The sequence below is a fragment of the Ziziphus jujuba genome, chromosome 11 (assembly GCF_031755915.1).
Source record: "Ziziphus jujuba cultivar Dongzao chromosome 11, ASM3175591v1".
NCBI classification, from domain to species: Eukaryota; Viridiplantae; Streptophyta; class Magnoliopsida; order Rosales; family Rhamnaceae; genus Ziziphus; species Ziziphus jujuba.
This window is the reverse complement of record NC_083389.1, coordinates 26,119,766-26,145,983: the sequence shown is the minus strand read 5'-3', so window position 1 is coordinate 26,145,983 and position 26,218 is coordinate 26,119,766. Positions and strand designations below refer to the sequence as shown.

The window sequence follows — 26,218 nt, the reverse complement described above, 5'->3', positions numbered from 1 at the left end:
ATAGCAATAAGGGCCCCCACAACTCATTTCCAACCAAACCCTTAAATTCAATTGCACATACCTAAAAAAAGGTACTACTTTTGTTGGAATTTTGACTGACTTGCAATTTGGAGTGGTTAAGCCAAGTTCAACAAGGATACTTTAAACTGACTTAAATTATTATTTTACTCATTTCTATGGGAAATACCACTACAACGAAAACAAGAAACATGGGACTAATTGAAGAATTTTATTCTTGCCTGCCTTGTAAAAAAGCTTTCTACTTTTCAGCATTGTTATGTATCATTTTGTAAAAAAGGAAAAAGAATATTTATTGTGTTTTGTAATTGTTTTTTAAACTATCATATTATTAAAATTATATATTATATTTTTATGTGTATTCTTTATACATAGCAGCCATGGTTGTGTAACAAAAAAAGAAAAGCAGCCATGTTTGTTCATAGTGTTGTTCCCACAATTTTTTCCTAGTCGTTGAATGATATGCATTTTAAACGTGAGAAAAAAGAATCAACCGAGTAAAATTATGAATATTGCTCTCATATCAATAAAAAGTTTCTAGAAACTTAACAATTACCATATTTTCACTGACTTACCATGAACCTAGTCCATTTTACAAGATAGATAATTTTTTAATAAATTTTTACGTGTTGTACATAAACATAAATGCATTCGTATACCATATGTATTAATGCAAAATATACTGCATCACATCCCAGACAGTACACCAATTTTTTGCAATACGTATATACTATCAACAGTCAGTGCTTCCCAATTTTTTTCATTTTCACTGGTTCTCAAACCAACAATGTTTCCCAACAATTTCATGTCCAAGGACACGTTCAATCTGTGCCAGATTTCTGTACAGCCCAAACCCCAGGAAACCCACAAAACTAGAGCATCAAAACCGTCTAAGAATCCGAGTAATATCAGTGAAAGAAGAAGAAGCCAAATTTACAACTAAAAGATGAAAGTTATATTTACAGAAGCCAAATTTACAAATCTGCAGACGAAGGTTCAAACCTTAGGTATAACAATTTCAAAAGATTTTCCTTCATATTTGAATATTATAAACAGAGCAGTATTCGGCAATGATGCATAAGGCTCTAACGAACAACTTCTAACAAGTTGCTCAGATAAAATATCAACAAAAAATAGAAAAAAAAAATAGAAAAAAGAAAAAAAAAAAAAGGGATCCTAAGTTCTACAGCCTCAACTAGCATCGGTTAATTACAATTCATCCTGCAAAAACAAAAAGCCTGCAACTACCCCTATATCACAGGAACGCTACCATTTTGCTGCTGCACTGTCCCCAACGATTGTCCTACAGAACCAAAGACATGGACACATATACAATTTATCTTTAAATATTGAATAAATTTGAAACAGTAGACACTGAAACTGCTAAGTCATCGAGAAACACATTGACCTGACTTCACTAGTTTTTGTACTTGAGAAGCAGCAATTGGTTGCACAAAATTCCCAATTCACAGTGCATGGCAATGATAAAATTTACCTCCTAGCAAAAATGAACTCACAGACATATCTACAAAAAACAAACACACCATTAAGGAGTACCTGAGAAAGGTTTTGGAAGGTATTTGTTCCTTGTTAAACTGGCAGGTGTAACCTGAGGTCTTGGAACATTATCAGCAGGAAATTGCTTTGAGAAGTCACCGGGAGGCTGGCAACCGCCAGATGTACCCAAGCATACTTCTGAACTTTGCACAAGAAATTGATCAGGTTTACGCATAGAAGGCATAGAGAGTGAATCCTGCTGTTTCACAAGGATAACTGACAGCAATAAACAATTCCTCCCTAAATAATTAATGCATGCTGCAAAAAAGTTCACCATTCAACAGATATGAATCACACGCACTTACTACTCCTAAGTTAACATGACCATTCCATTTTCAGACACGACATTAACTAGTCATGCTCCCTGTATGCATGCCAAGAGACTCAATGGTTAATGATATGTGACAAGAATGGCTTTCTTCAAAGTCCAAAATTATTACCACTATACATATAGCATGAACAATTTCCTGCATGGATCCTAAAAATTGTGTCAGAAGACAGAACCATTACAATGGGGACAATCCATTAGGGCATGGAAAGAACATTTACCGGCATCAGTGGCTCATAACAGTTTTTTTTTTTTTTTTTTTTTTGGGGGGGGGGTTTGGGGGGGGTGGTTATAAGAGGGGGATAACAGTTCTTCAAACATTTATTGCATCGGTGCACTAGTAATCTGGCCAACTGGTATCTTATATAATTCAAATAAAACTACTCAGCATTCCATGTTATAGCAATGCCTCTAATACTATTATCATATAGTGTTCTTCACAGTCACTAAGGTAAAAAAGAACAGAGCAAACCTTGTTGTTTAATAGGTTATTTCTTTGCTTAAGTGGACTGTTCTTCTGAGAAGAAGCCTGTGATGGAATCATGGTTTCATTCAACATTTCTGAATTCACCGGATCACTGAAAAGCTGTTTAGTTGATGCCACTGACTCACAGTAAAGACGACAAAGTGCTGAACGCAGACGATTGCTTCTTTGCGAGTAATATACTTTGGAAGCAAGGGGAAATGGAATATCTGATTTAACACACCACCATAGTTGATGTTAAATACCATGCCAAACAAAAAGTAAATGAAGTTGATTAATTGAAAACAAAGTTTTCAGGATAATCTTTCATAAGCTGCCCAGTATAAGTTTTATGGATATTTCATTTAAAAGGATATATTAATAATGCATATTTATGTTACAAGGTCTCACAACCAATCCTAGATATGCAGGAGGGGAATTGAGGACATTGACACAATTGCAACCGTACCTTCCAGTGGCTGGCAACATTCATCAACTTTCCCAGAAGTCTTGCAAACAAAAACTTGATCATTAGGTGTGTTGCTCACAGAAACAGTCCCTTTCAAAGAATCCCTACCTGAAGACAAGCATGAATCATCTATCTACAAATTGGTACACACTCTTTCAACAGCAGTACGATAATATAGGAATTCCAAAAATACAACAAGGGGGCATGTAGATTAATCTCATGTGCTTGGGTATCTACACAGGAAAGAGGATGCATTAGCCTCTTAATTACAAGTACTGCATTAAAAACTTCATTTGCCAAAAAATCTGCCTGTAAATAAGTTATAACTACACTTTATGGCACATGTAGGCTAATCCATGCACTCGGAAAAGAAAGATAGAAAGAAAGAAGAAATAGAAAAGGTAAAAATATATCCTCATTCAACAGAATACATTACAAGACACAGAATACGAACTTGATGTTTCAAATATTTCGCTTCACAATAGAAACGTAAATACTTTGCCTCAACAAACTTATTAAATGAGTTGATACATCTTTATTGGCTACAACACATTTTTTCAGTCACATCTTCCTACTTTCTGCACTTCATTTTTGTTTACACATTATATTCATAAGCTAAATGCTACCAAGCATAACAGGCTATTGTTCATTTTAGGAAACCTTAATGAATTGGAGATAACAAGAATCAAACATTCAGTTCAGGAAGATAAAGGAAACAAAATAACGTCAAAATTAAAATCAAGCCAGAAAGTTACATACATGTGTCTTGAGAACTTGTGACTTTCGATACAGCAGCCACCGTTTCTATATCATCTGATAGTGGTAACCACCCGCCTGCTATCCTACAAGAAAGAAAGGGGTTTGCATCATATAACCAAAACCATTGACAAAACTTTACATTGTATCAGAAAGAAGCTTCAGTAAGGCTGTGTTTGGAATTTTGATTGTACAAGGTAAAAGAAAGAATAGAAGAATTATTCACTCGTTTCCAAATAAAGTTAAAATATCTAGAATGTATACAATTTCTCATTTTTCAGTTATCCACTTTTATCATTCCCTTCTCACCAAATGACAGGAATTAAAATGCTTCATTTTCTTTCAGCTTTTACTAAATAGTTTTCAGGTTCCAAAAATAGCCTACAGGAATTTGACTGAATAATTTTATAAAAGAACTAAGAACATGTTGCATGCTAATAACTTGGCAAGTTAAGACATTTATAAAAACCAGAAATTATCCACATCAACATCAGAACCCAGGTGAGAGTTAAATTGAGGAACAGTAGATATAAGTATTCACCTAAAGTCACATTCCTAAACTCTTACTATGTAGACCTTCTTTCTACCTTCATTAGATGGTGCATTCAAATTCATTCAGCAATGCTTAAAAACTATCCTCTAAATTGCTCCATATACAGTTCACAAGTGACACAATTCTTCATGGTATTAGGTTCTTAAACATGTCACCAGTAATATGTGACTCGGCAAGCATAAGCACAAATTCAATTAAGATCCTAAGAGAAACAACCAAAGCAAAGAGCTAGATCAGGCCTGTCATATAGAGTTTTAGAATTCAATTACTCAAAGACAAGCAGATAATAAAAATTCGAACTAAATGTAACATGACAAGAATGGAAAAGGCATACAATTTAGAACGTTTTGTTGGTGGAGCCATTACACAGGCTGAGTGATCCGTATTTCCAGGACTAAGTCCTGAACCATCCATCAAATATTTCGTATCTACATAGGCTGAATTCCCTAAATGAGATAGTAAAGCAGCAGTAAAGCAAAGTGAATATAAGACGAAAATCATAATATTTTGTGAAATTAAAAACTTGTACACAACAAATCACTGAGAGTTCATCAATAAATTTAAAGCATTTTCCCAAGTACGTCCCCATCACAGATAATTTGAAAATAATTCTCACATTGCTCTATGATGTTGACGTGAACACACCTGAAATTGAGGAATACTTAAAACAGTGAACAAGTTCAGCAATATGGGTGCTCTTTGTCTTTACATGATAGGTATTTCAATAAAAAGAAATAGATATGCAAGTGAGGTAAAGCATCGAAAATCCCTAGACACTCCTGTGGAACATACTCATCAATCCTGCCTATTCAACCATAGAAGGCTGGGTGATTTTATTCTTCGAGAAAATCTAATTCTTTTGCATTACCAGGAGATTTCACAGATCTAATGGTAAGATAGCAGACAGCAACCATCCAGAAGACTGACAAAACTAACATCACATCTAAAACACCATATCAATATTTGAATAATTTTGTTCAAGATGCATCAGATTTGATTAGGTCTACATATGCAAAATGCAAATATATGCCAGATGGACAAACGCTCATTATATAACCGAAAATTAACATGAAAAAGGCAAGAGATCATATTAAAGCAAAAAAAAAAAAAAAAAAAAAAATGCAAAAGATAGTTACTTTTTCCAAGAAGTCCATCCAACTTTGATTGTGAAACGCCAGTATCATTTGCATCAATAGATTCAGACCTTTCTAACTCCACAACTGATGTAGCCTTGTCTAAGAAAGGTTAAGAATTAAAAATTTCATCAAGCAATTAAATAAAGTTAGGATGTGGTCAATTGAAAATATCTTTAAGATGGCACTCAAATTGCAAATGCATCAAGGAAATGGTGCAAAGATTAAATAATATGTAAAAAGTCTTGAAAACAATTATAACTTTTCTTCATTGTAGGCCAAAAGGAAATATATATATATATATATATATACACACACACATATTTTTAAATGAAAATGTTAAAAAGACCATGAAGCAAAGATATGATGTTTACATAGAAATTAAAAGGATACTAGCGTAAGCAGTTAGTAGCTTTTTCCTCTCCTTCTTTGTAGGTTTCCTATGCCTTATACAGCCATCAAGCCCCAAATTATTTTCTTCTATAGAATTTAACGTCCTGCAAAGTTCTGGAAAGATTCGAAGGCGAAAGAAAGAAACGAATTTCAGCAAATGCACTATCTCAAGCAAGCATGACGTAACCAATGAATCAGAACTGAAAGAAGTTTAAATTAAAGTTGGACTTCAGTGTATTAAAGAAAGAAGTATCTAAAAATCCCCTCAACCTGCATGTGCCGCATATTGACTGGCCTTCACAGGTTTTTTACAAGCATTGCAGCATACCTTCAAATTTATTTCAAACAATTAGATAATAAAGTGAATGATAGTCTATGGATGCAAATAAAAGCATGAGAACATATTGAATCGTGTCTATTAAATCAGTTTCGGAAACACCACCAACAATCTTTGTTAAATCAGATGTGTGCTTTTTGTTGATATAGATTCTTCATATCTAAAATGAATGGATCATGATAAAAATCATAATCTCAATAAAGCATGACGAAATCTTACCAAATGCAAGGGATCATCCATAGGCTTCAAACCAAAAACATGCATGTCTGCAAACATTAACAGAAAGTATTAAAGGTAAAAGAAAATTAATACAAAACAAAGCCAAAGAAAAAAAAGCAAGTAAAAAAGGATCAGAATTGCAAAATGCTTACCTGTCACAGTGTATGTATCAAGCAAACCTCAAAAATTTGGCTTTTTCAAAACCATATGATCCTGACTTAAAAGAGACAGCACACACATAGACTCTAGGATAAAGACTAGTGTAGGTTAAGGAGCTACACAACACATCGTGCACAATTTCCATTTTAAAGGGAGAGATATTCATCTGTAGTCAATCATATCCATTTTTTTTTTTTTTTTAATAACTAAAGAAATACAGGAATGAAGATACTTTTAATTCACTCAGCTTTTTTATTACTTGAAACACCTTTGAAAAGAATCAGAAAAATATTCACAAAAAACAACCACAGGAGCCAATATTCCAAATTATAAACATCTGAACCCAATTTTCCAGACTATCTTCACGTCTTCTGCCACTTTTTACATATATAAGTAATCATTACTTTGCCACATATAATATTACGTTGGAAACCCAACTTCCTAGATAACTGAGTATAACATCCATACACAATAACAGTCCACGTAAAAGATTCATTTTTGCCACCAACACCGCATTCTATTGAACAAAAACAAAGCACCATAGCTTTCAATAGAAGAAAAATCTACAATAAATTTACAAAAACTAGGTAAATTAAACAAATATTATATTGGACTAGAATAGAGAAAAATAAATAATTAAATTACCTTCTTCATCAAGCAAATTTGCTTCATCTGCCTCACTTAATTCTCTGCAAATCGATTGAGCAGCTAATTTCTGATGGCCAACTTCCTCTGTCCAACGATAAAATGCAACTTAGCATGTACCAAATGTAGTGCTTAATCTCATTTTGTAGGAGAAATCTCGAGACCTTCATTTTAAATTATATATTAATTAAGGACATCTTTGTTAATACTAGCTAGATTTTTAGACTCGTATATTTCTTATGCATTCCAATTTCATGAAAAAAATAGAATGTGGGTACGTGTTTTTACATCATGTGGTGGGTGGTTGTTGTAAACAGAGAATGAGTGAATAGTAGATATTTTTATAAGTTACTATACATTAAACTGCAAAAGTAAACCACGTCTCTAGTACTATTCTTTTCAAGACATGCTGGTTTGGAGGGCACATTTTTCTTCTGGGTGCAAAATAACCCAGTGGATATGGTTACAACACAAAAAAGGTAATCTACCATAAGCATAGCACCTCTCCATCTTCTATCATTTTCCTCATATTTCCCAATTTTCCAGCACTCCAGCAAATATCTGACCAGATATCACCCAAATTTACTTTAAACTAACCACAATCCCCTCCCTCTGCCTCTCCTCACTACCAAGAAGTGCAGGCCCTAGAAAGCCCAAAAAATGCACAAAAATAGTGTATCAATCTTACCAGTTATACTTGGTGAGAAACTTTTTGCTGCCAGAAGCCTTGCCATAACCGCCATCCTTCCACTTCCAAGCGAGCATACCATTGAAACTCGTAACTCTGCAACTACAATTACCACAACTTAGCTTTTATCATCATAAATTAGACCAAGTACAACAATACAGGAACAAATCCACCTACATTCCCCATTTAAAATTACTTAAAAATCATCGCCCACTTGGTTAAGAAGTGGGTCCATCTAGAGTGAGATATTCAAATTCAGAACTCTAATTCATGAAAAAACATATAAAAATTAACCGCAAAATATCCAATTAATCAAAACAAAAACAACTAGCGGTATAAAAATCAAATGTAAACCAAAATTTTACGAAGCATATATACATACATATATATGAATACACACACACACACTAAGAAAAAATCAAACCCAAGAGGACAAACCTACCTCGAACTATTAAAAAAAAAAAAAAAATCCTCCAAGAACCAAACCGATAAAAGACTCTACAAAATCCGAAGTAAATCCCTATCTCGAGCGCAGAATTTGGGATCTCGTTGAGGAGTCCGTACAATAATTAAGTGGATGAGAAAGAAGGCAAAGCGAAAGCAACAAAGAAGCTTGGCAATGACGAAAAACGGAAACCCTAGAAACGGGAAGAGAATTTTCGTTCTATATCATTCTCATTATTTTCGCGAGAAAAAATAAAATTAAAACGCTGAAAATATCTCTCCTCTCTCTTTTTTGGCTCTCCTTCAGGAAGAGAGAGAGAGAGAGAGAGAGAGATGAGAGAGAGGTGGCAAAACTGGCTAAATATGGGAATGCCTTCTGATTTTGGGTTTGGCCCCGCGTGACCTTTAATACCATTCCATAGCACGCTTTCCCAGTTAGTATTTCAAATTTTATTATTATTTTATAATTTCAGTGCCACTCCTTTTTTGGGCTAATTCCAAGTCCATTTAAAGAACCACTTATAGATTTTTGGGCTTTGTTACTGGGTCTGTGGGCCATTTTTGTCGGATTTCAAACTTTTTGTTTTATTATTTTCTTTTCAACCCATTTTTGGGTTAATTCGAAGAACATGGATTACCTTATGAGGCCCACTTGTAGATTTTTGGGCTTTGTTGTTGGAACTATAGGCCATTTGTTCATGTCTATTCCGTCGAGACGAAGGGCTGAATTGAACCGTAGCTGGATGATGGATTTATAATCCATATTCGAAATTGGTTTGGATTTTATTGTTTTTCAAAATAAATAAGTTATAAAAAAAGATTAAAAAGAATCATTTTTTTTTTCAATTTATTTTTTCAAATCCATAAACAAAATAGTAGGGCGAAAAAAAAAAGAAAAAACTTTTTTGTATATCCATTTGAAAATTTTGTTTCAAAAACAACCAATAAAAATAAGTACATATCTCTTTGAAAAATCAAACACGTTTGTTTTTTTTTTTGTTTTTTTTTTTTCCAATTTTACAATATGAAACCATATTTTTTTTCCAATTCAGTGAATCACATTAAAACTATTAGCCAATCATTCTTTTATTTTTTTTTAAAAAATTCATAAGGTGTCCAATATAAAACCAATTCATTTAGTATATTTTGAGAAAACCAAAAAAAAAAAAATAATAATAATAATAATGAATAAATTAAAGAATAACATAAGAAAAACACTTTAAAAGTATCTTAGGATTCCAACTCAAAATTTTTATTTAAAAAAGTCGGTCGACATCTCCCAAACAACCTTTTTATGCCGCACCTGTTAAGATTTTGATTGGGACCAAATGCACTAGTTTATGTTCCTAAAAAATATCAAAATGCCAAATATATACAAGAACATATATGATAGGATTCTCCTCTACATTTCTCAAATAATCTTTCAAACAAAATAAAAATATAAATGTTCCAGAATGATGTAACCAAACATGGTTAATATCGAAGAAACACATGATCGACAAGATCATAAGACTATCCATGCGTGATGAGGGATTGATAAAAACAAGCAAAAGGGCCCAAAAAAAAAAAAAAAAAAATGGAGGAGAAAATCAGAGTAGTGGTGGTGGAAAAGGGTCCCACTAACGTGTGCAGCCACGTGGCACGAGATTGGTGATGATGTGGACCATGAGATCCATTGATCATATTAGTGATGTCTACCTTATCTCTCCCCAACACTCTTGTGTGCATGTAAACAAATTTTCTGTGTTTAGAAAACATTTGTCGGGATTAAGTAGAGCAGTAATCATGGTTTTGCAGGCCAGGATATGCACAAAGAGTGCTCAAGATTGCACTGTGGATCCAACGTGAAATCGTACCCATCTAAAACATATGGAGATTATGATCGTGGCCGTACATTCTCAGCATCAGACTTCATAAAATAAATAAAAGTGGGGAACCAATTTTGGTGCTGCTTTTTCTCAGAGAAAACACAAAGCGAAAGAGCTGAGTTGACCCCAGACACTTGGATTCGAAAATTCATACTATTTGTCTCCTCTCTCCCACATTTTTTTTTTTCTTTTTGCCCCCTTATATTCAATACTATTGTTGATTGATAAATAGATCAAATGCTCTATTCAAAGAATATATGTAGTACAGGTATTGGTAATTTGTAATCTTCTTTTTCTCTTTTTTGGTAAAATTTGTAATTTGGGTACTCACTTTTTAACCTGAAAGTGAAAGTACTCTAATCCAAAATGCATAGTATGAGATTGGTTGATAATATGTTGTTAAACATTTTTCTAAAGATTATATTTTTTAATAAAAAAATGAGAATATATATTTAAAAGATATGGTTTTTGTTAAAAATAATATATATATATATATCATTTGATTGGAACTTAAGAAATCAGACTCAAAATATATGGTTTTATTAGAGATAAAAATAAAAAATAAAAAATACCCTTTTCATCAAGGTAGGAAGATTCAAACTTAACGAAACAATATATTTGAATATATGTTGATGTATGAATAAAAATAAAAAACATTTGGTCACTGAAGTTGTTTGTGCAATATTTTTACTTTTATTGATTCCATATCATGATTCCAAACAAAGTACGCATATACTATAAACCGTATTCTCTTTTCAGCTTGTCAATGTATAATAATCTCATCAATTAATACTATTCTTATAACGACAGAAGATAAATAAATAAATAATATTTTTATTGCTTCTACTAAATGGCTATAAGTAGACCTATACGTAATGACGTTTTCCAAGCTGTTTTAAAACTAAAGATGTGAAAATATAGCTTGTTAGCTTTTTCTCATCCCTAGTTTTACTTATTATACTATGAAATATTGCCTTAAAAAAAAAAAAAAAAAACTCATCTAAGTTAGCTTTTATATTTCTATTGCAAATATAAAATTTAATTTGTATTTTTTTGGGCCAAGATTAAGTTGATTTTTTATTTGTTATTTTTGAAAATTAGTTGTATTTTGTATAATAAATAACAACGAGGCTAAATTTAATTTGGTGTAAGTGACAATTACGAACAAAAAAATTAGTTTGTAAAATAAGTATAATTATATTCTTATGTAACTTAAAAAATAAAAAGCTACGTAATTCAAAAATTCAAATAATAAATAACTCCAAAATTTGATATAGCACTTAGACATTTTAGAACTAAATATTTGGAGCAATTTATTTATTTTATTTTCTCTTTCACATGATTAAAAGGAAACTTCCTTAATATATTGTTCCCCTTAACTTTATAGGTTTCTTTTCTCATTTTATTAAGGTTCTTTTTTTTTATAAAAAATAATAATAATAATAAATTAAAAAACAGAAAAAGAATGCTTTTAGTTAGCAAAGAGGAACCTGTTGGACGACACAATCATTCGGGTGGACCGGAGCTTTGCTCTTCCTGTCTATCCCTCCATTTACTTCCGAAAGATAACCTTAATAAAAACCACTTTTAATCCTCTACATCCAGCACTACAATACCATATCATCTCCACCGTTTATCTCTCTTCATTGCCATCGTCAACGGTCAGAATCTATTCAAGTTTTTTTTAAAAAATTTCTTCACAAAACCGTTTATATAAATTCAATTCCTTCGCGGTCTCTCCCTCTCTATCCCCTCGTTTTCTCAATTGTCCAAACCGTCAACTAAGGCTGTCTCTCACTAAAAACTTTCCAATTTTTTTTCTTTCTAGATTTTCTGAAATTAAGTAAAGTTGAATTTTTTGGTTGGAAATCATTTTTTAAAAAATTGGATTTTTTTTTTTTTTTTTTAAATTTTCAGTTTGTTTTGAATCGAAATTTGAACTCCACCTTCCCAAAATTGAGCTTTTTCTGGTGGAGGTGGTAGATTCAACAGCTTGGTTTTCAACAGTTTGAAAAGAATAAAAGCAAAAAAATAAAAAGAACAAATAAATCCAAGCTTTGAGTGGTTGCATTTTAATGGTTGAAGTCAAAAGCTCTGTTTGCTTGATGTGAAAACTCAAGAGAAAGCAAACAGTGAAATAGAAAGAAGATTAAGAGTGAGTTTTAGGATTTGAACGCTTTACAGTAAGTGGGAAATTTGCATTTTCATTTATTTTCTTTCTGGTTTTTTTTTTTTTTTTTTTTTTTTTTTGTTTGTGGTCCAAAAAATTTAGTTTAAAACTAAAAAGCTCTGTATTTGCACTTGAAAGTGAACGATAAATTGGGTTTTAAAATCGAACCGAAAGCTGATTCGATTTGCAGAGTTTGTTTTTTGGAATTTGAAATCTGGAAGCATTTTAACAGAAGCTTACTCAAAAAGTCGATTTTGTTTTCTTTTTATTTGGTTGCTAATTTATACCAATCAAATTAGATATATATATATATATACACACACACACATACATACACAATCTGTTCTAGCTAGCGTTGAAAGTAGTGAGAGATGGCGTTGGAAATAGATTCAATTTTGGGAAAATGGTTGGGTTTGAATACCACCTCTAGCCACACTGCGGTTGCCTCAACCAACCTTTTCGTTGCGCTTCTTTGCGCTTGCATTATTGTTGGTCATTTGCTTGAAGAAAATCGATGGATTAACGAGTCCATTACAGCACTCTCAATTGTAAGTCTTTCATGATTCAATTCGCCATACATATTTACTTGTGTGTTTGTGTGTGTGTGTGTGTGTGTGTGTGTGTGTGTGTGCGCATAAATTTGATGTCTAGAATTGATAATGACTTAGTTCGAGTTGATGGATCTGCAGGGACTGTGCACTGGAGTTGTTATATTGCTTTCAACTGGAGGAAGAAGCTCGCATTTATTAGTATTCAGTGAAGAACTTTTCTTTATTTATCTGCTTCCTCCTATCATTTTCAATGCCGGGTAAGCTTTTATTGATTTCACCAATTGTTTCCTATCAGAGTACATTCATTTTCTTTCTAATAATGGGTTTTGTTCTAATCATGATTTGGTTTTTGGTTCTTTAAATCTTATTTTTTTTTTTTTTCTTTTTATGGGACATTAAAGGTGGTTTGGTTTAAGGTCAACTAGACAGAAAGTTTGCAATAAGTACATGAAAATGTTGATTCTATATAATGAGTATTCCAAATTGATACTTCTACTATGCATTGCTTTGTTACATAAACTGTTGATTTTGATTGATATATTTTTTTTCTTTCTCAAATTTTGAATAGGTTCCAAGTGAAGAAGAAGCATTTTTTTCGCAACTTCATGACTATAATGTTGTTTGGTGCTATTGGCACTCTCATATCTTTTGGCATCATTTCCTTAGGTACATATTCAACAACTTGAGGATTTTATGTCTTCCTTATGCTTGTACAGGACAGAACAATATGGACAAATTTCTATTGCCATGAAACTTTTTTATATGCAAGAACCTTGTTGAAGCGAAGCCACGCCTATTATATGTTGTCTTCAGTTCCATGTTTTCTTTGAACCAACTGCATGTTTATGCTGACATCTATTACCAAGTAATCGGCTCTATGCCAATTCAAACATGTTCCTGTGATGTGATTTATACACTTAGATTATGTATTGATGTGATTTATACACTTTTTGTTCTTACGTGTTATGTTGCTTATTTGAGATTTTTGAGAGGGGAGAGTTGTAACCGTAGTTGTTCTATGCATTTATGAATTCTTTCTTTTATTGTGGAGTAGGTGCTATACACTTCTTTCAGAAAATGAATATTGGTTCTCTGGACATTGCAGATTATCTTGGTATGTCAATATTGATTTCAAATAAAATTTGTTTTTATTACACTATTATTTCTTCTTTTGAAATATATATGATAAGTTCCATTGGTTTGCAGCAATTGGAGCAATCTTTTCAGCAACAGATTCTGTTTGCACCTTGCAGGTATCTATCGCCTTGCGAACCAGCTCACATAACAGCTTCTTCAAATAATATATATTATAGAGAAGTGTAATTACCCCTGTCATCAATGCAGGTGCTTAATCAAGATGAGACACCTTTGTTATACAGTCTGGTTTTCGGGGAAGGTGTAGTAAATGATGCCACATCGGTAGTGCTTTTTAACGCGATTCAAAGCTTCGACCTCTCTCATATCGGTTCAAGCATTGCTTTGCAATTTGTTGGAAGTTTTTTTTATTTGTTCATCACAAGTACATTGCTAGGAGTACTTGTAAGTCTCTCTTTCTCCGTCTTTGTTTTAGGTATCACTTCCTTGTGATTGTAACTAATTTGTTATGTATTTTTAACATTTTCAGACTGGACTAGTTAGTGCATATATTATTAAAAGGCTCTATTTTGGCAGGTTTGTAACTTAAAATCTCTAACTAATAATTTTGTCGTAGAATTCGCCAACATATTAAAATTTACCACCATTTTACAAGTATAAATTGTTTTCTAATTTTTTTCTTTTACTGCAATCATTGATAAATCTACTTTTATCTAAATTTAAAATGTTTATCTGGTGTTATTTGCAAAACCAGGCACTCTACCGATCGTGAAGTTGCTCTAATGATACTCATGGCTTACTTTTCATATATGCTAGCCGAAGTAAGATTATGAACAAATTATACAGTAACATTCTTTGTTTGTTATGAAGAAAGAACTCTAATATGTTTTTAAAATGTGAATATTTTCAGCTATTTTCTTTAAGTGCCATTCTCACCGTATTCTTTTGTGGAATTGTTATGTCTCATTACACATGGCATAATGTGACAGAAAGTTCAAGAGTGACAACTAAGTAAGTCGAATTCAATTTGGACACATTCTTGTTCATTATTTCTTTCAATTAGAAGATTTTTCCAGCTAAATTGAAATGTTACTGATGTTTTCAATTATTGTTTACTAATGCAGGCACGCTTTTGCTACTCTATCATTTGTTGCTGAGATCTTCATCTTTCTTTATGTTGGCATGGATGCCTTGGATATTGAAAAGTGGAGAGTTATAAGCAATAGGTATATTGGTAATTCAACATTTTAAATGCTTAGCACTTAAAAAAATGATTTTCTTTGTTAATACAAGGTTAATTTATTTTCTTCTTTTTTTTTTTTCTTTTTTTTTCCCTTCTTTTGTTTCTCAGTCCTGGAAAATCAATTGGAGTAAGTTCGATATTGTTGGCACTGGTTCTTGTTGGAAGAGCAGCCTTTGTTTTCCCTTTGTCTTTCCTATCCAACTTGACTAAAAAGTCTTCATTTGAGAAAGTCAACATAAAGCAACAAGTAAGAGTTTTACCATAACATTTACCTAAACATTTAGCCACAATGAATTTTTGATAATTTCATTGTGTTTTTCATTTTTACAGTTTACAATTTGGTGGGCTGGTCTTATGCGTGGTGCTGTTTCCATGGCACTAGCTTATAATCAGGTACAAGAAACAATAAAAATTATTCTCTACCATTTTAGGTAAAATGGCATTTGTATATGTAATAAAAAAATATTCTCTTCGGCGATGGAGTGCAAAAGTTTTTGCTCAGCAAAGTACGTATCTTATGTTGAATACGCATTGAAATGGTTTTAATGAGTATCCAATACAGGATACACATGTTGCCACGCAACATATATATATTCAGCCAGGATAAAATTACTATATATATATATATAATATGTTAAAATTCTCATTCATTTTGTAGTTTACAAGGTCGGGGCATACTCAATTGCGCGGAAATGCAATGATGATCACAAGTACTATCACAGTTGTTCTTTTTAGCACAGTGGTAAGACTGAAGATGAGTAAAAAAATAAAAATAAAAATCAAAGATAAAAAACAAAAAAGGCGATGAATAAACAATTTTTTTTTTTTTTTTTAAAGTAAAACTGTAATGATTCCAGTATGTGCATGCATGCAGGTATTTGGGTTGATGACAAAACCACTTATTAGGATATTGCTTCCTTCATCAAAACACATAAGTGGCAGCATGATTTCTTCTGAACCATCGACCCCGAAATCCTTAACAACTTCTCTACTAAGCAACGGACAGGATCCAGAGGCTGATCCTGCAGGCGATCAGAATGTGTATAGACCAACCAGTTTGAGGATGCTCCTATGCACACCATCTCACACAGTCCACCATTATTGGAGAAAATTCGATAATTCTTTCATGCGACCAGTTTTTGGCGGTCGGGGTTTTGTACCCTTTGTTCCTGGTTCACCTACTGAACAGGATGTTCTTCAATGGCCACCTCAATCAGAATGAATTTCAAAATCAAAACATATATAATAAAATTTTAAAAAAAAAAAAAAAAAAAAAAACACAGCACTAATTTAGGAAAGTACAGGATGGGGCATAGAAATGGCGTTTTAATGTGTGGGTTTCTTTTAAATTTTTTCTTCTTTTATGTATAGGATTTGCTGAAGAGAAGGTTTGGTGACCAAAATTTGATTCAGCGTGGGCTGCTACTGCTTGTGTTTTTTCGGTTTTGCGGGGTGATTAAAAAATTTTCGTGTTCATAGGCTACTAATATGTTCTGTGCCTCTGATTGGTTTTTTTGTAAGAGGTTGGTTGACAAATTTCTAATTTCAGATGATTTGATTTGTTATTAAATGAAGTTTCTGAGTTTGATTACTGCCTTTTTGATTCTTTGTTTTATAAAAACAAATTTTCGCAATTGTGGCAGTCCCAAAATGGTTCAAAGCTTTATAAAAATCACACACCAGAATCTGATTGCCACGTAAATCTTAGACTTTTGCTCTTAGAAACATTCAATTGGATACGTCTAAATCAATTCATGAAGAAAAAACCAATCCATTCTATAATGTCTCGATTTCATGGCTTAAAAAAAAAACAAAAAAAACAAAAGTTCTTATCTTCTATGCATGGATTACTGGACAAGGTACCCAAATGCCAAGCTGATGATAGCAATCATAAAGGCGTAGAGGACAGGGAAGCCCACCTGCACTTGTCCCACATTGTTTTTCCTCAGACTTTCCTGCAAAGACGAAATTAGAATCAATATTTTGTAGGTAGGACACTTGAAAAAAGATTAAGAGAAAACGAACAGGAAAGAGCCCTGCATTCTTCTTTCTTAAAACACATCCAAAACTAAAGCAAAAATGAAAAAACTACTTCTATAATTTAAATTTTTTTAATGTTTAAGCATAACTTTCTCTCGAGTGTTCACGCTTCTCTCTTCTGTCATCTTCAAGATAGTATGTTTCGCATATGTCCTATATTTAGCAACACCAGGGTTTTATCTAAGTATTTATTTATTTTTTCTACTTATTTTCTTTTCCCTAAATATCTTAGTTTTTTTCATCCAAATTATTTTTAAAAAAGAGTAACCAAAAAAAGTAAAATTTGTGTGTATAAACTCTTTTATTTTATTTTTTTTAATATGTAAAACTGTTTTGAATCCAATCTGTGCATGCATGCAAAACACACGAGCGGTCAGCATGATCTCTTCCTAACCATTGACCCCGAAATCCTTAACACAACTCCTCTATCCAGGTACTCAGAATGTGTATTATACACCAACCAGTTTGAGGATGCTCCTAAGCACACCATCTCACAATGTCCACCATTACTGATGAAAATTCGATAATTCTTTCATGCAACCGGTTTTTGGTGGTAGGAGTTTTGTACCCTCTGTTCCTGATTCACCAACCGAGCAGCATGATCTTCCTGCTTGTGTTTTATTTGGTTGTGCCAGGTGATTAAAAAAATTTCGTGTTCATAGGCTAGCGTATTGTGCCTTTGGTTGGTTTTTGTAAGAGGTTGCCTGACAAATTTATAATTTCAAATGATTTGATTTGCTATTAAATGAAGCTTCTGACTTCGATTATGGCTTTTTGATTGTTTGTTCTGCATCGTTTTTTCTTTTCTTCTTCTTCTTTTTTTTTTTTTTTTCTTCCCGTACAATCAAATTTGTAAATTATTCCACACTGAATCTGATACATATGCAAATACTTTCCAGCATAATCTTCCATTAACAAAATTACTAAAAATTATTTTTGTTTGGTCCATATATTACACATCAAATTGAAAAGGGGGGGGGGGGGGGGGGGGGGGGGGGGGGGGGGGGGGAATCTGGTGCTGTTAGAAACATACAATTGGATACTTCTAAATCCAAACATGAAGGAGAAACTAATTCATTCTACAATGTCTCAATTTCATGGCTAAAAAATATATATATATATATATAGATATTAAAAAAAAAAAAAAAAAAGATCGTATCTTCTATGCATGGACAAGATACCCAACTGCCAGGCTAATGAGAGCAATCATAAAGACATAGAGGACAGGGAAGCCCACCTGTACTTGTTTTACACTGTTTTTCCTCAACATTTCCTGTGAAGACGAAAGTAATCAATCTCTTGTAGTAGTAGTTCACTTGAAAAAAGATGAGAGAAAATGGAAAGGAAGAAGCCTGAATTCTTTCTCAATCACTTCCACACTAAGCAAACATGAATTGCTACTTGATTGTTAGGCCACAAATCAAAAGAAAAGCATTCTAGAATTTTAGACTTTACAGCGCAAAAAAGAGAAGGTGATATGTAATTTGTGGCAAAGTTTGAGAGAACAAAGACGAGTTAGTGATGGGAAACAACTTAAGAACACGTAACTTATTTCTTACCAGCTGATGTTTAAGCATATCTTTCTCTCTAGCGTTCATGCTTCTCTCTTCTGTCAGCTTCAAGATAGTAAGATCAGCCTGAAAAGAATATCATAAATGGAAATCAAAGAGGGGATATGTGAACTAAAATATCTGGAATAAACGCCGGAGTTAAAAACTATGGAACTCAACCTAGGCATTAGACAATACACTAGACTGCGAAATTTCTACGAAGAATTAAGAGAGCCTACACCTGATAGCCTAGTCCACCCCTCACTGGACGTGGAGGGAAAGGAACCAAAAAGGGGGGGAAAAAAAGAAAAGGGAAAACTCCTAATTTATTGAGGCCAACATATGACTTGGCATTTGAAAATTTTGAAAGCAGATATTGAATAAGAGAAGCATTTAGTACCCTGACATTATGAGCCAAAGTAATAACCTGTTAAATATTATCCTCCACCAGATCTATCTTAAAACATTTTAGAAAAAGCAATTCACATATTATTCCAACAAGTCCTTCCAAAGTCGAGTAGTCCAAGACCAGAAAAAATATATTTCAGGCTTACATGTTAGGACTTGGGAGCTTTTAGGATAAGCATAACTGACCTCTTTAAGCTTTGAATCCACTGTGTTTAGCTTTGATTTCAACTCCTTGAAATCCTTAGTTAAGTTCAAGGACATGGCATCCTCTGCTGGTTTCCGCTCCTCTACATCTTCAATAATTGGAAACTCCACATCCTTAGCTGCTGTGAACTCATCTTTATCCTTTGTAGTCTCAAAACCGTCAACATCCTTAACATCCTTGAATAAGAAAAAATAAAAATGCTGAAGATGAGAAATAGTACTAACTACACAAGAAAATAATTTCACATGGCAGACACTTACATGTATGTTATGAAAAAGGTCCCTATCCCTTCAAAACTTGGATCAATTTAAGAACACACAAGGGATATACAAATTAATTGAAAGGGGAAAAAGGGAAAAGGGAAATAAAAGGGAAAATGGCTAGTTTTCAGTTTAAATTCATAATAAATTTTCTGTTACCTTATGAGGAGGAGGTATATTTTCAACTCCACTCACAAGTCCATCCTTTTGCACCAAAGATTCTGTTACCTTATGAGGAGGAGGTATATTTTCAACTCCGCTCACGAGTCGATCCTTTTGCACTGAAGATTCACAGTGTAGACTTTGCTTTGTTTCTGCATTATTTTGTATTAATAGTGGTGAAGGAGGCGGGCTGATAAGTGCCACCTTGAGCTTCTTCTCTTCAATGTATCTTCCACTATCTTTTGCAAACTGGGAGAAAAAGGTAGCTAATCATAAAAGAACGACCTAATACAAATAAAAACCACAAATTCTTACTATGTCAGATGTAATGTTCTCATCAGTTGTTCCGAATGGCACAGCTATGCTCTGGATCAAAAACTTGTCCTTGCACTGCAAATCGGGAGGAGCTACACGCTGAGCTTGCATTGTGACTGCACCAACCAAAAATTATCTGCTTATTGGTAGGAATTATTAGCGCACAAGGCAACTACATAATAGGAAGCTCAATGCGGAATTTTATTATCTAGATTACCAGAAAACTAAATCATCTTGCGTTATAAAATTTACTTCAAGGAATTATGCTAGTTTAGCGCACAAGGCAACTATTTGAATGCTAGTTCAAGGAATTGAACATAGGATACTTTATTGTTCTTTGTGCTGATTAGGGATGGCAAAGAAAAAGCAATTGTAAACAGATATTTGGAGAAAAAATGTAAGAGATATAGTGTTCAAAGACCTGTAAAATCACGTGTTGCATTCAGCTTTATGATGCCCGTGTTTGGTCGCACACAGTATTTCTTTGGAGAGGTAGTTTTCACCTGCCAATGAATTTTGTAAATTATATATGCTATCTATCAATTTTGTAAATTATATATGCTATCTATCAATCTCCTCATCAAACCAAAATTTCTAACTTTGACAATATCTTTCCATTAGTATAATATATTCGAATATAGACTCAATTTTATAAAACATCAGCTGAAATAGGGAAAGAAGCCAGGATTTCCAAAAACAGAAGCTACGCGGCAAGGTCAATGTGACAAATGACTGCACCTTAAAAGCAACATATTGATCTGATTTGTTGACAAGATGAACAGAGCAAGAACTTTGTTTCTTCAACTCAACTGGGAGAGAGAGGGACAGAGAAAGAGAAAGATGCCAATATTAGTATCTCAAATCAAAGACAAAAAGCATAATACATAACATCAGAATAAACAAAAGCACCAGTAGGAACAAGAATAATTCAATGTCAAATAGAAAAACTATGAAACTCAAAGCAGCTTTTGACAACAATTTCAGTAGAACTACATGTCAACAGTGCCAACTGCTCAATTAGAGTTGACGCTCCTGAACCTTAGAAGTTGAAAAATGGATTTTTAGATAAATTCTCTTTTAGCATAACTTGTAAAATAAACGAGATGTCAAAATTCAAAAAGTTCAAATGTACTTACATGTAAATTGGAGCTCACTAGGTTGAATCTCCAAGAGTTCCGTACCCATGGCTCTAATGACCAACCGAATAATACCAATCAAGACAATTGAATACAGAAAACAAATTGCAATCCCGATATATTTCCATATGAAGAGGCAGAAATAAAGTAAAATTTGAAAGAAAATTTGTACACCTAACCCAACAATAATTCTGAACCACTAGAAGAAGTGGGAAAGTAAACAAACGAAGAAAATACGCATTGCAACATCAATCTACCAAATCAACTAAAAAACAACGAAACAAATAGATAATAGCTGATTACCATCTCATCATCCCAAAATCCAAACCAACAAAATATTAAGATCATCCTAGTAAATCATCCCCACATGAATAAGAATGCAGTCTTGGGATAATTCATGGTCCATCCAGTAGTTTGTTAATGGGTTCAGAAAAAAAAACTTTCAAATGGGTTTCACTATAAGTCAAAATACAGCACAACGGACAAAAACGAAAAACGAAAAACATGGATTCCTTCATTGACCATTCTAGCTCTTAAATGGGTGTCAGTTCTTACATGAATTTTTGTTATCAAATTCTAAGTCCTCGGGCAAAAACATAATAAGCCAATTTCAAATATAATCTAATGACAAATCACACTCTCGAAGTAGTATAAAAAGAGCATACCCTCAAACTTTCACCAATTTGGCTTAAACCTACATCAAAACCACACCCAAATCTCTATCTCTTACCGAGCCCATATCTTAAAACCGTAATTTGGGGTCTCAGTCTCGTTTAATACTTCTACCAGTCAAAAAATTAAAAAACAAGCAGAAGATCAAACACAAAGATAACCCCCAAAAAAAAAAAAAAAAAGAGAAAAAAAAAGTAGAGAGTCATACATATTACGTATATAATATAACTACGTTAGTAACACTGAAAAGGAACTTAATAGAAGGAAGAGAAAGCGGACGAACCCAGAATTGAACTGAGGGAGATAGATCCGAAAGTACAATTAGCAAAAGAAGTGGTGAGAAGAGAAAGAGAGAATGAAAAATGTGAAGAAGAAGAAGAAGAAGAAGAAGATAGAGAAGAGAGGAGGAGAAAGAAGAGCAGTGAAGGAAAAGCAAGCTTTTGGGTCGGGGCAACCAGATACACCGACTGTCGTCGTTGGTTACGTTACGTGGCTCTCTCTCTCTACTCTCTTTCTGTTTCCCCTCCAACGGCTCTTTATATCCGGCTCGGCTCGGCATATATCCCCATTTTAGCAGCACTCGGTTTTATTTATTTATTTATTATTATTGCTTGCATTTTTTTTTAAACTTATTTACAAAATAATAAAAATAATAATTCATAGGTTTTGCTTTCTTTCTTTATTTTTATTTTTTTAATTGATTCGGTCGTATACTCACTTACTTGGATTGAATATCTAAAAATGATTCGAATTCATTCCTAATCAAAGATTTAAGATGACTTTACTTTTTTATATTTAATAGTATTATTTTTACCTTTATTATTCCATCATTATACATACTTCAATATCATTATCATATCATTCTATTTCATCATTGGTATTTTCAAAAATAAAAATCTAATCGTGATTAATTGGATATCAATATCAAATAAATAAAATACAATTTTTTTGGATAATAATAATAATTTGACAATAGAAATTTGATAAATAATTTTGGCGTTGGATTCCTATTTTTTTATTTATAAAAAAGTAAATTATACAAAACACCTTTTTAATGTTGACTTATTTCATATTTTTATGCACTCCATTTGTTTCAAATTTGCAAATATTCTCCTCGTAGTTTTGGTTTTCTTTCATATATTTTCATTTTTTTTTTTTGAATTTTGAAATTTAATAGTCAACAAGTTTAAATTATAATAATACAAATATCCACAATATAAATTATTAAAGGTAAAAAATTCAATAAAATTTGTATAATTTTCTCTTGAATCAACATATACAAATAAACAAATTTAAACATTATTGTGTCAAAAGGTTGTGTTTTGTAGTTCGTTTTAGTTTTTAACAAATAAATTCATTTATAAATAACTTTTAAAATGATAGAATAGTTATTTTTAACTTTTAATATTTTACATTGAGGATATTTTATTATTATAAAAAATAGACCTTGTTAACCACTGTGTTTCAATGTTTTATTAAGGGAATGAGAATTTATGAAAGAAAGGGTTAAGTATACTTTTAGGTCATCTAATTTGCCCTCGATTTCATTTGAGTGCCTCAAGTTTCAAATATTTCAATTGAATATTTTCATTTTTATGTTTTTAAAATTTTCATATGAGTGCTTTTGTTTTTATTTTAGTTTTAGTTTAGGCTCTATTTTTTAATTTTTCAATTAAGATTCTCGTTTCTAATTTTACATTCAATACGGATTAAAAAAGATAATAAAAATTTTGATCAAAATAAATGCCTTATTACAAATCCAAAGGTGTTATTAACTTAAAATATTAAAACTAAATAAAATAAAATAAAATATTCTAGGTTAAATATGCAATGTTTAAACTAAAATTAAAAATCTGAATTGAAAAAAAATAAAAATGAAAGCCTAAAATGTAACCAAAATGAAGGTTGAGGCAGTCAATAATAAAATTTGATATATGAGACACTCAAAATGAAATTGAAGAAAAATTACAAGACCCTTAAGTATAGTTAACCCAAAATTAAAATTACAAAATAAACATGCGCCAAACTGCCAATTTGTCCAAGCCAAGCCGATAAAGTAAGCCGGTTGTGGTGAAGCAGCCAATAACTTTCTCTGCCGCAGCACGTGCAACTCCACCCCACCCACCAGAAATGTAAAGGAAAGCTTTTGCAGACATACAGTAGACTCTACTCACCCTAATTCTTTCAAACAAACAAAAATTTCAAAACCTTCTCTTTTTTCCCTCTCTTTCTCTATTCCTTTTTCCATTTTCCTCTACTTTTTTCTTACGTGGGAAATTTTTTTACCACAAATTAAAAAAGTATACAATTATCATTATAAGATATATTCATCTCCTTTTAACTTTTCTTTTTACTTTTTCAACATAATATATATATATATATATTTTTTTTTTTTGGGTCCTACCACATCACTGTGGGTATGCATTTTCATAAATATTTTCACATATAATAAATGTTAAAAAGTATCAAATAATGTAGGATTATTTGTTTGCTTGTATTTGGTCTTGGTTTCAATTATTTTTTGTATGTGAGTTTTAATTTGTTTTCCAAATGTCACTTTTTCACATTTTCATTCTCTTTGCCCTTTCTCTTGCTTCTTGCTGATAAAAAAAAGTACCAATAAGTTAAAAAAAAAGCAACACCACTATATGATCTCCTTTATAAGTTTACCAAAAAAAATAAATATATCATCTCCTTTTTAACTTTTTCGTTTTGCCTTTATTATTTTGTGTCAAAGGTACAAATTATCTTTATTTATTCGTACGTAAACACTTTTAGAGTAATTTATTACTAAAATTTGAATATCTAATGATGTGGTCTAATTTGTTTATATTAGGTAAATTTGTTTTACAAGTGGGTGATAAATTTGATAGATTTAATTAGTTTTAGTTGTAGTATTATTCATTCCAGATTTAGTATGCAAAGTTGGGCCATCTAACAAAATAGGAGAATATGGCATAATTTATGCCATATTTTTGTCCCATCAATAAGGATGGTGAGTTGGTTGGAAGTTGTTAAGAGGGTGTTCTTTATAAGAATTGAAGTGGAACAAGAAGATCTACAGCCAGACATAAAACATTCATTTATAGTTTACCAAACTTCTTTATTTTTTATTTTTCTTTTGTAACCCATGACTATATAATTTACATTCAGATGCACAATTGACCAAGCATAATGTTTGAGAAAAATAAATATATGAAACATTTGTACATTTCCATGTTGCAAAGAAGACTAGCATATACAGTTTTATCCTAAATTATGCAAGATTTACATGTTATGCAAGTAAAATGTAATGCACATTTTTTGTTTTTTAACTTTTCTTTTGTTTTTAATTTTTTATTTATTTTTTATATGAAATTAAGTATTTTCTTAAAACATAATGACATCTTATTATCATTACAATGAATCCAATATTTTGTTTTTTGTTTTTAGTTTTTTTATTTGTTCTCCTTCCCATGCGTGTTCGACAATGATAAAGTATTATCTCAAAAATATTAACAAGTGAATAAAATAAATTAGATAACTCATTTTTAAAAATGAGATAGGATTAGACAGGAACTGAGCCAGGAAATTATCATTCGAAGACTATAATTTTCTAAAATAACAAAAGATTTTAACATTTTATAAGCCATCTGCTGCACCAACTACCATTCAGCCCCATTTTTTGTGTCGTCTGCTAGGTTCTTATGAATCTCAAAAATTAATAAAATCTTTATATGCTATTCAATAATAATGTTAAAATATCAAATAATATTATAACTCATATAATATTATTTTATTAAATTAAAATTATATATTAGAGTACGTTCAATAAAAAACAACTCATTTCCACATTTTAAATATAAAAAATAATATTTGACAGTAACAAAACAACAATATCATTTTTATATTAAATAAAATTATGAATTCGAATTCTATAAATATTATAACATCGTGTGATATGTCATTTATCGAATTCTATAAATATTATAACATTATGTGACATGTCATTTAATAAGTTCCCTCGTCCTTTGGCATAATGGTGGAGTATTATTGTTGCGTAATGCGTTTTACTTTCTTTTCTTTCTTTTTGACAGGTAGAAAATGATTCAATTAGTATGCATATAGCAAGAAGACTCAACACTAGTTTGGAAATTGAGTATACGTTTTAATTTATTTATTGGAATTCATAGCAAGTTTTATGAGCAAAATTCAAAATTGTCTAATCTTCTCCCATGAAATATAATTATAGTTTTCCCCACCTCATTTGAGTTTTTAAGCATCCTACAAAACAGAGTGGTTTATCAATTAAATTTTTAATTTGTGATGACAAGATCCGTGTAAATGATAAAATTATTTCGTTTAGAAGTTAATTATGTCATTGTTTGATGGAAAACACATT

At 31.9% G+C, this 26,218-nt stretch overlaps 3 protein-coding genes across 12 annotated transcripts; 1 reads left to right on the top strand and 2 right to left on the bottom strand.

The window, feature by feature from the left end:
• Positions 1–930: 930 nt before the first annotated feature.
• LOC107426928 (uncharacterized) lies at positions 931–8,554 on the bottom strand. Of its 7 annotated transcripts, none has more exons than XM_016037243.4 (13): positions 8,161–8,553; positions 7,719–7,820; positions 7,031–7,117; positions 6,227–6,273; positions 5,941–5,998; positions 5,671–5,784; positions 5,281–5,379; positions 4,479–4,590; positions 3,595–3,677; positions 2,836–2,943; positions 2,376–2,596; positions 1,576–1,774; positions 931–1,321 (listed from the first exon to the last, which is right to left on the bottom strand). In XM_016037243.4, the coding sequence occupies exons 2-13, from the start codon at positions 7,798–7,800 to the stop codon at positions 1,269–1,271; spliced, it is 1,263 nt and encodes a 420-aa protein (XP_015892729.2). In that variant the 5' UTR covers positions 7,801–7,820; positions 8,161–8,553; the 3' UTR covers positions 931–1,268. The 7 variants fall into 7 exon arrangements, with proteins under 7 accessions (XP_015892729.2, XP_015892732.2, XP_015892735.2 ...); XM_016037246.4 differs by having other exon boundaries at positions 1,576–1,771; XM_016037249.4 differs by having other exon boundaries at positions 1,576–1,713.
• Positions 8,555–11,777: 3,223 nt separating this feature from the next.
• Positions 11,778–18,105, top strand: LOC107426884 (sodium/hydrogen exchanger 1-like). Its single transcript, XM_048464812.2, has 14 exons — positions 11,778–12,748; positions 12,890–13,008; positions 13,320–13,417; positions 13,806–13,865; positions 13,958–14,004; positions 14,096–14,290; positions 14,376–14,422; positions 14,601–14,667; positions 14,757–14,857; positions 14,971–15,072; positions 15,198–15,336; positions 15,420–15,482; positions 15,748–15,831; positions 15,964–18,105. Exons 1-14 carry the CDS (start codon positions 12,572–12,574, stop codon positions 16,309–16,311), a joined length of 1,647 nt encoding a protein of 548 aa, XP_048320769.1. The 5' UTR covers positions 11,778–12,571; the 3' UTR covers positions 16,312–18,105.
• A 59-nt stretch (positions 18,106–18,164) lies between these two features.
• LOC107426887 (vesicle-associated protein 1-2) lies at positions 18,165–22,421 on the bottom strand. Of its 4 annotated transcripts, none has more exons than XM_048464817.2 (9): positions 22,121–22,421; positions 21,166–21,218; positions 20,768–20,838; positions 20,451–20,532; positions 20,030–20,145; positions 19,781–19,963; positions 19,274–19,468; positions 18,689–18,766; positions 18,165–18,402 (listed from the first exon to the last, which is right to left on the bottom strand). In XM_048464817.2, the coding sequence occupies exons 2-9, from the start codon at positions 21,212–21,214 to the stop codon at positions 18,292–18,294; spliced, it is 885 nt and encodes a 294-aa protein (XP_048320774.2). In that variant the 5' UTR covers positions 21,215–21,218; positions 22,121–22,421; the 3' UTR covers positions 18,165–18,291. The 4 variants fall into 4 exon arrangements, with proteins under 4 accessions (XP_048320774.2, XP_048320772.2, XP_048320773.2 ...); XM_048464815.2 differs by having other exon boundaries at positions 19,712–19,963; positions 22,121–22,419; XM_048464816.2 differs by lacking the exon at positions 22,121–22,421 and adding an exon at positions 21,831–22,010 and having other exon boundaries at positions 19,712–19,963.
• Positions 22,422–26,218: the final 3,797 nt, after the last annotated feature.

Excerpts from the sequence above, each read along its gene's own strand:
- LOC107426884 (XM_048464812.2), top strand. The coding sequence starts at position 12,572 with ATGGCGTTGGAAATAGATTCAATTTTGGGAAAATGGTTGGGTTTGAAT. Across the intron at positions 13,418-13,805 it reads TTTTGGCATCATTTCCTTAG|GTGCTATACACTTCTTTCAG; the intron begins GTACATATTCAA and ends ATTGTGGAGTAG. Across the intron at positions 14,858-14,970 it reads AGTTCAAGAGTGACAACTAA|GCACGCTTTTGCTACTCTAT; the intron begins GTAAGTCGAATT and ends TTACTAATGCAG.
- LOC107426887 (XM_048464815.2), bottom strand. The coding sequence starts at position 21,214 with ATGGGTACGGAACTCTTGGAGATTCAACCTAGTGAGCTCCAATTTACA. Across the intron at positions 20,146-20,450 it reads TGCAACACGTGATTTTACAG|TCACAATGCAAGCTCAGCGT; the intron begins GTCTTTGAACAC and ends TGGTTGGTGCAG. Across the intron at positions 18,767-19,273 it reads TGGATTCAAAGCTTAAAGAG|GCTGATCTTACTATCTTGAA; the intron begins GTCAGTTATGCT and ends TATTCTTTTCAG.
- LOC107426928 (XM_016037243.4), bottom strand. The coding sequence starts at position 7,800 with ATGGTATGCTCGCTTGGAAGTGGAAGGATGGCGGTTATGGCAAGGCTT. Across the intron at positions 5,785-5,940 it reads TCAATATGCGGCACATGCAG|AACTTTGCAGGACGTTAAAT; the intron begins GTTGAGGGGATT and ends GAATCTTTCCAG. Across the intron at positions 2,597-2,835 it reads ATGTTGCCAGCCACTGGAAG|ATATTCCATTTCCCCTTGCT; the intron begins GTACGGTTGCAA and ends GTGTTAAATCAG.